This window comes from Strix aluco, chromosome Z (assembly GCF_031877795.1).
Source record: "Strix aluco isolate bStrAlu1 chromosome Z, bStrAlu1.hap1, whole genome shotgun sequence".
NCBI lineage: Eukaryota > Metazoa > Chordata > Aves > Strigiformes > Strigidae > Strix > Strix aluco.
In genome coordinates, this window is record NC_133971.1 from 17,493,875 (window position 1) to 17,506,635 (window position 12,761).

A 12,761-nucleotide genomic window follows, 5' to 3' on the forward strand; every position below is an offset into this window, starting at 1 on the left:
GCGAGGAGCGGGCATGGCGGACGGGACGCGCTCGCTACGCGGCGGCAGCCCGGCCTCCAGCCCGGTGCTGGGCGGGCGCGGCCGCGCCGCGGTGGTGGCGGGGAGCAGCCCGCCGGGCCACGGCTTCCGCAGGGTGACCCTCACCAAGCCCACCTTCTGCCACTACTGCACCGACTTCATCTGGGGGCTGGCCGGCTACCAGTGCGAGGGTAAGGGTGCGGGGGGTGCGGGGGGTGCGGGGGGGCGGCCGGGCGGGTGTCGGTACTGCGGGACCTGCTGGGAACGACCGCCGCGTCCTGGGCGAGGTGGGCGGGGGGAAGGACAAACTGAAACATTTCTAGAAATAGTGCTAATAAAAATAATCTAAAAATCATAATAATAATAAATTCCAATAATAAAGGTAATACATTCTACTGAAAAAATCTAAGAATAGTAATAATGAAGATTGCAGTAATAATAGTAAAGTCTAACAATAAAGTCTAATGACAACAATAATGCGAAAATTACTAATAACAAATTCTAAAAATAAAAAAGTCTAAAAACAATAATCCTAAAAAGTCTACTATTAATAAATTATAATAATAACAACTTCTAACAACATTAATACTAAAAATCGAGCATTAATAACAATAATAATTTTTTTAAATTCCAACAGCAATAATTCTAATAAAAATATAATAATAACGTCTATCAATAATAATAATAGTAATTATTCTGGTAATAATAATAAAAATTCTAACTATAATAATAAAAAATCGGAGGTGCGGCAGTGCCCAGTCCCGTGTGGTGACACGGGTGTTTGCCGTGATCCAGCGCTGCTCCTGTCCATGCTGGGATGGACCCTCTGCGAGCCACCAGCCACCCTGGCAGGTGCCCACCAGGCTGGTCGGTGGCTCGCAGCACAGCCATCCCGGGGGTGCCCTTAGGTGCTGAAATGCGTGATGGTGTGGAGGAGCTGCAACCTGCGTGGAGTTTGGACCTTTTAAACCTGGGCTGATGCCAGGGAGGGGAGAAGGAGTCCGTAGGTCTCCTTGCCAGCCGACCCCCACGGCAGCTGAGGTTCCTGGAGGCGGTGAAATTATGGCTTGTTCTGATGCAGCGAAATCAAGCAGTGTTGTAGGGAAAAGAGGGGTTCTCCGTGTCCTGTTTTTAAAAAAGAAACCACCCCAAAACCCACACCTTGCTGACTTCTTGAGCTCATGCAGCCCAGGCGGCTTGGGTTGCATCTCCAGAGGAGTCGGGTTGTACAAGAGAGCCTCGTTGTTCAGGTGGTATCAAACAAGGCCGTGGGTGTAAAGCAAGTACCCTGCAGTTCTTGAAATAGCTCCTGCTTTTTGTCGTCGTTGTGGGTGAAGAGGGTGTGGGATTAAGTTGGGTGAAAGTCATGTTCCTGTGTGGTGCAAAAAAGTCTTGCGGGAACAGTTTTGTATTTGTTTAAAACTTTGCTGGGAGATGTGTAATTCTGTCAGCATAGCAGAAAGTCACTGCCTGCCTTAACAGCAAAAAACCCCAAACTTGAGTGAAAATTTCTTAAGTTGTGAAATGCACAAAGCTAGTCTTTTATGGTTTTTTATTATATCACTGACTTAAATAAAGGCAAATTATTGGAGTCCCAAAAGTGGGCATTTAAGTGCCATTTTTGTTACTCGAAGAGCTGAGTGACTTTGGTATGTTAACAGGTAAGAAAATGTGAAAGGCTTTTGTCCAGGATGTCTCACTTTTTTTTCTATTCACATACTGCATACCTAAAGGTAGTGCATAGCTGTAACTTGAATTTAGGGTCTTTTCCTAGTTTGAAAACTGCACTGACAGTTTGTGGTCTTGGAATTCTCTTTCCCCTTTGGCTTTTCAGGCTGAATTCTGGGTAAGGATCGTTAGCACCACTGTCTAATGACTGTGTGCTAGCTAATGAGGCGCTTGCAAGCCGTGCTGTTACCTCTCTTAAACCTACATCTGAAACCTCCACCTCAAACAAGTCATGTGTGAGGGGTAATGAGAGAGATAAAGATACTCTTGGTCTCTAGTAGCTGTAATATTCCCTGTTCAAAATGTGAGGGAAAATCTTGGTCATGTCACCTGGCACATCAGTGTCTCCTCCTTTGGGTGATGAACTGATTTTTTTTTTTTTTTGTTCATTTGTTTTCAACCAGCTATGCTCAGTGTCATGTTTGTCTTTTCCAACGACTTACCGCTAAACAACAAATTTCAAAAATACCTGATGGGTCATTTGCTGATGGTGGCTGCTTTTGACAGTCATGTGTACACCCTTGTACCTTGTTGAATAGCTTGACGGCTCATTCTTTCATTTATTTAATGAATGTTAATATGGTTTCTTGAATGATAAGTAAATTCCATTTAATAATTACCTCCTTGGCACATTTGCTTTAATTAGTGGAGTTTGATCATTATTCTTTAGGAAGTAATAAAATGGTGACCTCTAGGAGTGCCAGGGTGATTAAAAATAAAAAATTAACCCATCAGTTTTTAGCAAAGAAAATGTTTGCAGTAGACTGGGAAAACTTGGCAGATAATTGCTATCTACTTTTTCTTCTCCTCAGAAAGGCTTGCAGTTGTAATTGCAGCAGAGCTTATGTCGTCGTTTGGACTCCTTTTGATAAACCACCTACAGGCTTCAAAATGAAGCCATCAAGTGGCAGTTTTCTAGGTGAATGCAGTGGTTGCTGTTCCAAATCTGTGGGCTCAGGTGTTCAGCCTCCTGATGGTATTTGTGCTGACATTCCCTTAAGCTGGTCTTGACCAAAAGAGAAAGTTTCCAAACCTTGAAGGTAACTGAGTGTGCTGATGGTAAGACTCCCATCAGTTAATGAAAGCAGGGAACAAAAAAAAAAGCTCCTGCCTATCATTATTTTGAGTACTTGTGTGGCCTAAATGACCTGGATTTGAGCTTTAATTCTGATCACACCTTTGACGCTTGGAAAATGGCATTTTCTGTATGTTGAATGATCAGGTGTATGGAGTTTTTCAGTAAACTTCTCAACTGCTCAGCAGACTGGCACATGCCTATGTGGCTTACAGCAGACTGGCACATGCCTATGTGGCTTACACGGCTGCGTAATAAAAATACAAGACAGTGTAATGAATTCTTAACACATTTCTGGCAGTGCATGCCAAGATAAGTGGTCCTTCCCTTTTCTTCTTGTGGACTCTGAAAAACACATAGAAGAGATGCTCTGATGCTCTCCATACAAGGCACAAAAGTGTCCTGGATCTAATCTCTCTGTTCTAAAGTAAGATTCTGCTTCCCTCTCCAGTTGAGGGCCAGTATTGCCATTGCCAGGACTGTACAGGACAGGAGCTACTCCTGGGGAGAATGCCAGCTCTCTTACTAGACTGGCGAGGTATTTTTATAAGCGAAAGGTTACAGGGAAGGCAGTAGTCTTCCTATGTGGATTTGATGTCCAGTTGGGACTGAAGATGTCACTGTATTAGGATTTTGTGCACATATTTATTGTAATCTCAGTCACCCAGGCTTGCAGCTGTGCTTTATTTTTTCTTTCTTTTTTTATTTTCCTCTGGAAATTTGTTTTCCATAAACCCTTTGTGAATGACTCTTTATTTTTCTTGCCACTTTACTCTTTGTAGCTGTCACTTCCTTTGATAAGTGTGTGTGTGTGAAAGAATAAATGATGTTTGGATTGTAACATGAACAATTACTCTCTTATATTGCTCTTGCTTTCCAAAGCCTGGTTATCTCAGTTTTGTGTGGGTTTAAATTTCCTCAGGCTTGGCATGGAAGAGGCAGTATAAGTGACTGGGTGTCTGTGCATGTGTGTGTGCATCTTAAAAATGAAAAATATTAAATATATGAAGTCTGTATAAGAAATAAAGAGAGTTGAGTTCTCATTGGTAGTGTGTGGAGGAACTGTTTCATACACTAAAAAAACAGCTAGCAGATATTTTAATTCGGAGTTTGGATTCATTTTAGCCACCAGTAAATACATCTCTTTTCACAGTGCTTTTTTTTTTTCCATAAAAGACTTATAAAAGGTAGGAAGAATTGTGAATCTGTAGATATTGGGGACTACAAATATTTCCAGAGCTATAAATCTTTCTAATGTGAACTCAGTTTGGTTTATTTTAGCCAAAGGTAAAATGCAGGGGATTTAGGTAATAACCAAGTTGATTAGCAAATTTAGCAGAATTGTTTAGCCAATTTTAGGTTCTTTATTTATATATCTACCTGTTTCTATTCTTCATTAGAGCATTTATTGGAAGCTACTGTCAGGACCTTTTGGTATGTTTTGTGTCTGTTTCTGCTAAGGAAATGTCATTTGAGCAGTTAGGGTACTTGTGGTATGAAGGCACTAAGTCAAATAATCCTTTGGGTAATAGCATCCTTGTTTTCTGTTTTTGTGGTTTTGGAGGTTTTTTTGTTTGTTTTTTAGGCTTTCCATGCTAAGCAGAACCTCTAAACTTACTCCAAGATGCAGAAATCCTTGTTTCTCCTAATCAGGTTTAGATGTTGGCAGACAACACTGCAGCTTTTCCAGAATAAAATGTAAATGGGTGAATTGGAGTTATGCTTATGCCATGAATCTCTGACTGAGCAAGACAGCCATAAAGCTGCTGTAATTCATACAGGTATGTCCCAGACATGGGCAAGCCATGTTGTGCTTCATTGGTGTAGGAGGTGTTCAGCCAGCATCTCTGCAGCAGTCTGGGAATGCGTATTCTGGACATGTTTTGAATGGAGTCTACTCCATTTAAGGACTGTTCTAAATAATTGGAGTCAGATAGGAAAGGTGTGTTTCAGTTTAAAGCTGGGAGTTACACCAACAGGGAGCTTGTGTCTGTAGGGTTATGGAAATAGTAGCAGGGAATGAAGGAATGAGGAGCAGTCCCCTTGAACTCTCATCCTTTCTAGTTAGTTCTGGTTTTCGGACAGGCAGCTGGAACATCCTTGACCCTGCTGATTTTGTTCAGCTCAGTTTTGAAGGAAGTGAATGATGTATGAGATTCCCCAGAAAGTTTTAATGCTTGCAGTCCAAAAGGAAAACAAATTCTTCCTTCTGATGAGCTTGGCTTGCTTTTGGTGCATTTTGAATTAAAAATAAAAGCTGCAAGAAGGTAAAACCACAGTAAAATCATGCTTCTATCCCACAATCAGCTTGAATTTTTATGACTTGGTGGCTTTACTCTTTAGTAGGTTCCTTGTCAGTGGTGGGGCCTTTCCATGCAACAGTCAGATTTTTGATGTCGCGATGCAGTGTGAGTTTGTGGTTGAGATGTTGTTGAGTGGATGTGACTTTGCTGCATTTAAAACTTAGATTGGGCTATGTGACTCTGCATCCATCTTGGGAACAAACACAAAGACTGTCAAAAAAGAAAAAAACACACCAAAAGACACACACCGAAAGAAACCCTGACACAAATTTAGCTGGGTTCTGGTCAAGCTGAAACGTATGTTGCATAAAATGTTTGGAGTGTTGACTGACACACTGGAAGATGCAATTTACTGGTCTGGATTTGAAGGATAATCCATTCTGTACTGAAGTGAATTTACACTTTTCTCTGCCTGCCTCTGACACTGGAGGAAAATATCATTGTTACCATCAGTGATGCAGAGGAAAGGACAGGGAGCTTTGTGAGAATGCACACAGCTTTGTAGCTGGAAGCTATATTTTGTGTTGATGGTGTTATCCCAGATTTCAGTCCAGAAACTCAATTAGGTAGTAAATAACTTACCGCAGAAAGTGCTAAAGCCAGTAATCCAATACCAGGCTTTGCACAGCACTTTCATATATCGTCTGAGTTACTGCCTGAGTCTGACTTGGTGATAAACGATGAAAGTGATAAAAGTGCTCATCAATCTGTCATAGTGTGGAGTGGCTGCAGCTGGTACTCTGCAGGTTTCCTTTCTAGATGATCTTTCATCTAATATTGCTTAGACCTAATATGTTCATGTGTTCCTTGGCTATCTTCTAGGCTAATACCCTCCTGTTCTTTTCATCTTGCACAAAATTTTCAGTCTTCCTCTAGTAAGTTTCCCATGGAGCATCGTTCTTCCAGTGCTGTGCTAAAGGTCTAAAAAGACTTTTATTCTTTCTTGCAGTTGTGTGGGAGGTAAATGCCTGACTAGTTATTTCTTTTTGATAAACAAAGGACATTGAACTCTAAGGCTTTCCCCATAAAACATTTTCTAAGCACTGTACTGAGCCATGTAACGATATTTTCTTTAAAATTTGTCTAGTGTTTAAATCAGAAGTGACCTCAGTACTTCATGGGTGGAGAAGCACTTGCCTGTTCCTGTTTTCTGTGTTGTTTGCATACAGTAGCTCTGTGTTTCCCCCTGGTTCAGGTTTGGTTTCTTTTTGGGAACCAGTACATTTTGGTAACACCTCCCCTTTCTCTAGAGATGGTGTGCATTCCTTTTTTATAGATGTAGAAGTTTCTATTAAAATGGGATGTAGTGCATCTTACTCAGTAGTGCACATCTTTGTGTGTGATTACTGTCCTTCAGCTTTAGTCATCAGCAATTTTTTTAGTAGTGATGCTAATTTTATTTCAGTGTTTTCCTGGTAATGTTAGACAGTATCCTGGGGTTTTCCATGTGAAATAACCCCATTAAGCAACCACTTTGCATTGACAATTGCTTTATAAAAGGGATGTGTTATGTACAATGGCCATTTATTACCCAAGTGTAGATGCTGATCTTGAGGAGGGGTTTCCTGCTTATGGTGCCATGGAAGATGACATGCAGGTTTTTTAGTTTTCATTCTCCTCTTGGCGGTTTGTAAAGAATGTTTCTGTTAATCCCCCACTTTTCTGGGGTCCCTGGATGACCTTTGCTTTTTGGTTATGTCACTATTTTCTTCCAGAGTTGTTTCTAACACTGCATTTCGTGAGCTCAAACTGCCTTCCTTCTGGGCTACTTGCTGCACACTAGGTCCATCCTGAGCTGTCTCAGGAAAATCCCTTTGGTGGAACTGCTTTTGCAACACTGGGATACATCTCAATACTAGGAAGTTATTGAAAACAGGTGACTAAGTTACATTCATGTATTTAATTTGACTCAGCTCCAATGCAGGAAGAACAGGATGTATGTACGGCATATAGACCTTTCTAAAGGATAAAATAGTATGTGCTGATCGCTTTCTGTTCTTTTTTTTCCCCCCAGCCTTTTTGTGTAATAGCATCTTTCAGTTTTAAGAGAAGCCTGTTAGGAAACACTCCCAAACAGAAAGCAAAAACTAACATTTGTATATCATGATGTGATAAGGTATTCAGTGGAAGTGTACTTCTTCTTTTCTAGGTGTGCCACCACAGTATTCTTCCTTTTAAACTACATTGTTGCCTGCTTTTTTCTCGCTTGTGGAAGTCTGTTATTTGCTAGAGTACAGTCAACTCCTAATTTCACTTCCTGTTTTTATTTGCTTGGCTCTGGAAGAATGTGGATGTGTGCATGTGTGTGTATATATATTCATACATATCTATTCACTTACATGTATACACATTAAGAACACATGTATTTGTATTTTTATATATGTTTGCTTTTTCCCTGTTTAAAATTGAATACGAGTGATTTACTCAGAATTATGTTTAGGATTATGAATGTAATATGCTGATATCACTCACCTGCTTGGCTTCTTTTTAAATACCACTTGTATGATATAAATGTCATGCCACTTGCTATGTAAAAATAACGTTGTTTAAGATCTAAAGCAACTAATAGTGAGAATAAAAATCACTGTATTTGACCACAGTTTAACCTGTCCCTGGAGGTTTTACATACAGAAGACTGCTAGAGCCATTCTGAATACTTTGCTAAACAGATGTGCTTGGGAGAAACTGAATTATTTGAACTTCAGGTGTTAAAATAGGAGCAGTGTGTTGTTCTGCAGGGTAGTATTAGATTACAGTGGCTAGGAAATAGGACTTCTAGTTTAAGTGCAAGAATATGTAGCCAAAAAAATCTCTGTTCCTCATTGCATTTCTTTCTCCTTGGCAGAATGTGTCACATTTTAGTGTTTTGGTTTGTTATGATGTAATTCAGGAAATGAGTCTGTCCTTTTTCTGCAGTACTTTCTCTACAGCCTGTAGAGATAAGAACTGGTACACCTTGTTAACCAGTGAGCGTAGGAGTACTCTGCTAACCAGTTCCTTAAGTGTTTCAAACAAAAATACTTCCTCAGTGCTGAAATCATTGCATGGTTGGGAGCTTCAAAAGAAGGCAGAAGAATACTAGGAAATTGCTAAGATTCCTCTGAGCATGGAGAGGGCATGAGGGAAGGATCTGAACATAAAGTGAAAAGGCTAGTCCCGTTTGAAACTGTGGATGCTCTCTTTCAGAATAAAAAATGCCTTTTGTGAGATGAAAGATTTTCATCAGAATCTAGTTAGGATGCCAGAGTGAGTGTAAATCATCGCACATACAAATTTGCATGGGAAACTGATTAGGACTAGCAATCCTGGAATGTATCTGCTATAGAAAGAAGCCCTTAGACTTGAAACAAAGGTGTGGGCTGAGTAGCATGACCTAGGGAAAACTGCTTTTTCACATTTAAACCTCTTCTCAAAACAATGTTGATATGGAGGAGTAGAAAACCTGATTTCAAACTTCTTGGATATTCACAAATATTTAGAGAATTTTAAACTCTCAAGACACTTTTGCAAGTTGATGCACAAATTTTGGGTGGCTGCAGATGCCGTTGGATATACTGGTGGGGTAGTACTGCACTGGGACAGTTATGCCTGGCAGGCGCGCATGTGAGCTGTGAGCAGTGTGTCTGGCTCATTGCTGAAGAGTTGTCATTGGTGGTAATAGCAGCCCTTCTAGAAAGTAATCACAACCCTTTTATCCTAGAAGGGGTTGAAAAACCCCTTGAGGAAAATGGTGCCCGCAGTTATGTTTGATGGTCCAACCCTTTGTCCTGATGATGGGGAGACTTAACTCTGCAAATGTAAGATGCTGAGTGAAAAACAGAGCATGTGATCCAAAAGGAGGAGGTGTGAAAGAAGTGAGGTGATCTTAAAAACAAATGAAGAGATTCCTGTTTTGATTTCTGTGTCATTGAGTTACATGCCTGTAGTTTCTCTTACCAAGAAGAGAAGGTAATTGGTGCCGCATATTCCCAAGAGCAGCTGGGACTATCAGACGTCCCCAGCCGAATCATTTTTCAGAAATAGGCCAAAGTAGGAGGTAAAAATACTGTAATGTTAAAAATACCTTTCAAAATAGTTAAGTATCATCGTGTTCATTTTGGTGTTGACCTCTCTTATTCTGTTCCTATTATGTTCTTTTTGCTTCAGAATAGCTCATGTCTGGCAAGTGCCTTGAGATTTCTTGAAGCAATTTTATTTTTCATTTAAGCACATTTTCTTCAGGAGGAGCAGATACATAATTTAAAGAATAAATCATCCTCCCCTTCCTTTCTCCAAGTCTGGAAAGGTAATGGAGATACATTATACTTACTAGTACTTTTGCTCAGTGTAACTTTTTTCATAAATACAGTCTCATGGGAAGCCTTAAGAACCTTTCAGCATATGTTGCTAATTCACGTGTATAAATTAATAGCTGATTATGTTACATAATAAATTAAGAGCAAGTGCTGCAAGTGTTACAAGAACTTGCCCTGTCCAAAATAAACAAAACCTTGAGAACAATTTATAGATTCTCAGGGGTAGATTTTGAGTTTTGTTGTTTTGTGAACAGAGCTGTTGCACCTCAGAGGTTCTGGTGTACTCATAAGTGGTGTATATAACTTGACACTGCAGACTTCTGTTCTCCAGATAGGTGTAAATGCTCAGCTTCTGTGAATTACATATGATCTTACTCATGTGAAAGAGACTTCTTTAAATTCAAGGTAAGTATAGGCCTGAGTGTCATCAATGACTCAGTGGTGGAATTGAAATACTCTTTCTTAACAGGAATCTTTCTAAAATGCTTGAAATTCATAATAAAGAATGGTGATTAAAAAAAAAAAAAAGTAGCACATAGACTAGCACCTTCAGTTTGCTGGTCTTTCTGAAAATAGTGCCTTATGAGTGTTTTATTTTCCTGATTCACCACTGTATGAATCATTTGCCTTTTAGTTTCCTGACCATGTCAATATCCTCGTAGCAACCACATTGAAAAAAATACTGAATGTACTCACCAGCTGGCACAGGACCCTGTTTCTTTGCTTTTTTCCAACCCCTCCCCCCCCCCCCCCCCTTCTTTCAGGCTCTGTTTTTCAGTCAAGTCCTATAGTTTTGTACACTTCTGTCTGTGATGCAGCTTGGAAATGAAGCCCTGTAGGAATGAGAGGTACAGGTTGCCATGGCAACTCGGGTGGTGGTGGCGGTTTTTTTTTCCTTCACTTGTTTTGTTTTGTTGTGATAGGAAGTGTTGAGATGCCCTACATAATGCTGAGACTACCCAAGTTAAAAGAGGAAGAACACTTATCTTGGGGTTACATATAGTAATAATTTGGCCTAAATTTTAATCGTGGTCTGTTTCTTTTAAAATTACAACTCTGCTGTGGAGATTAAGTGAGTGATACTGTAGGTAAGATTAGCAGTGGTTTTTAGTACCCTCAAAATTTTTTATTAAGTCTTTCTGTTCTGTGTTCAGTTTTTAGAGGGAAGGTGGAACCAAGTGCACCTCCTAGGGATTGTAGCCCTCCTGCTTACTGGTTGTATCACTGAGCGAAGGACACTGGTTTTATGTAAAATGCTGCCTGTCTCTCTTTCTTTGATCCACTCAAAGGCTTTTGTGTGTTCTGGAGGGGATTCTTGGGTGTTCCCCCCGCTTCCCCGAGAACACTGAGCAGACTCATTGAGGTGCTGTGTGTACAGGGTGCCTGTGTGGTGTACATTGTGTGCCCCTGGTGATACACCCCATAGGTGCAGGACTACATTATGGCTGCTCTGAATGGTGTAGTGTTGAGAATGTCTCTAAATCTTTGAGTATTGTGAGGGATTCGAGGGAACTGTGTTAACATCACAGTTTTCTGCCAAAATGCCATCATGGCTTATGAAGTCCTATCATGCATTAAACTCTGCTGTGATCTGCTCTGTTTATTTAAGTGTAACTCAAATGCTTTTTCAAAGCTGAAGATGTGCTACTGTTATTTCCCTTTTATAAGTGGGGAGGCATTTTGGCTTGAATATGTCTAAAATTGCAGAAGTGTTAACAGGACTGATTTTTGTAGGAGACATCTGTGTTGTCCACGTGGGTTTTCAGAAACTATTGAAGTATGACATTAACACTGTGATGTGTGAAGTTATATGCACTGTACTGTGCAACTAGGGATAGTGATGCAGGAGGCCATGTATGTGAGGGCTGGAAACCTGCAAGGTTTATGTAGGTTGCCTAAGCATTACAAAGTTTTAGCTGTAAGGATGCTGGCAGTAAACAACAAATTGTTTTAGTAAATTTTCCTTTAAATTGAAGGCTGGATCAGGCTGCCTTTTGTTTTTTGTTGTGTTACTCTGTTCTGAATACTGTAAGCTATAGCTCTGTGTTTTGACCAGTGGCTGTGACTCAGCTGGAGAGTACTGATAAAACAATTGACAAAGTTTCTCTTTGTGAAGTGTCACTCTGAAAGCAGTGAGGTGAAGAGGCTGTTGCAGACAACAGCTGCAGGGAGTTGAGTACCATGACTTTAGCATTCATGACACCGGTGTGCATGTCCTACAGTAGGTGGTTCTGTGGTCCAGCAGGGTTTTCATCGTTACTCTCCTGTTTTTAACTGTTACATGTTTCTCTGCCCCTGCTGTCCTGTTTCGCTTAGAGGTGCTGCAGAGCTGGCACCTCTATACTCTAGCCACTGTTTTTTATCTATGGTTCAGTTGATTGCATGGGCAACCTGCAGCAGAAGACAAAAGAGGCTCCAGCTTAAGACAGAGCCAGACAAAAAGACCAATGTTTAAGTGGTCTTCAAGAGGCTTGTCTGTAGTGGTATCTGGTACTTGGTTTTCTTCTTTACCCCTATGGCATCTTGCTGAAATTTTGAGTTGGGTATCCCTTCAAGGGTGTTGGGAGCTATAGCCTTTCACTACAGGTGCGGTGAGGGTGATCAGAGGTTTCTCTGTCAGACTTCAAGCTGTCTTGACCCTTTCGAGCTGTATAAAGGCTGCAGACTGGAAGACATGGCTTTTTGCCATGTGTTACATGGTTTGGCATCTGGTTTGTATGGGCAACCTTCATCCTCTAGCCTCTACAAAAGAGCTACTGGAATACTTAATTGTTTGGCCTCAGATAGGCAGATTTCTGTGGTTCAGAGACATTTTCAGGATCCATCTTCAGCATCACTGAGTACCACTGTTAGCCCCCTAAGATGGGAAGCTTGTAATTTTCTGGAAGGAGAGTCACAGCCATCCCAATGGTCTCTGGCTGTTGCATGGTGGGTGTGACTTCCCAGTAGTGTGTTACCATGCTAGAACCATTCAGTGGAAAGACAAATTCAGCAGACAGAGGGCAAAAAACTCTGTCCCTCTAGGCTCCCTGTGCAACTCCAAGTTGTGAGTGGGATGCCTCTTCCTCTGAAGGATCCTTTTTGGGGAACTGTCAGGAGATGAGTTGCTGAGCTCTCTCCTGATGTTGTCCCCTTCTTGTCTCCCTCTTGGAGATTTCTGGTTTTTCATCAGTGAACCAGTGCCTTGTCCCAGGGCACTGTCTTGTCTTTGGCCTAATCCTTCAGAAAAGAGAAGGTGTTAGTGCTTTCTGGATTTGAATGCAAGTTTGGCACTAGCTATCTTCCATCTCTCTGAAGAAGAAAAAGCTCTTAGGGTTGGGGACCTGTTCTGTGCTAAAGTCA

At 41.0% G+C, this 12,761-nt stretch overlaps 1 protein-coding gene across 3 annotated transcripts in view; it reads left to right on the top strand.

Annotated features, from left to right (window-relative positions):
• The window catches only part of DGKQ (diacylglycerol kinase theta), a 97,609-nt gene continuing 84,848 nt past the window's right edge, over positions 1-12,761 (top strand). For all 3 annotated transcript variants that reach the window (XR_012621583.1, XM_074812226.1, XM_074812228.1), the window contains exon 1: positions 1-209. Coding sequence is in view for 2 of the 3 variants with exons in the window: in XM_074812226.1 (XP_074668327.1) it covers positions 14-209 (196 nt within the window). In the remaining variant the exon portion in view is untranslated. The remainder of the gene's footprint in view (positions 210-12,761) is intronic.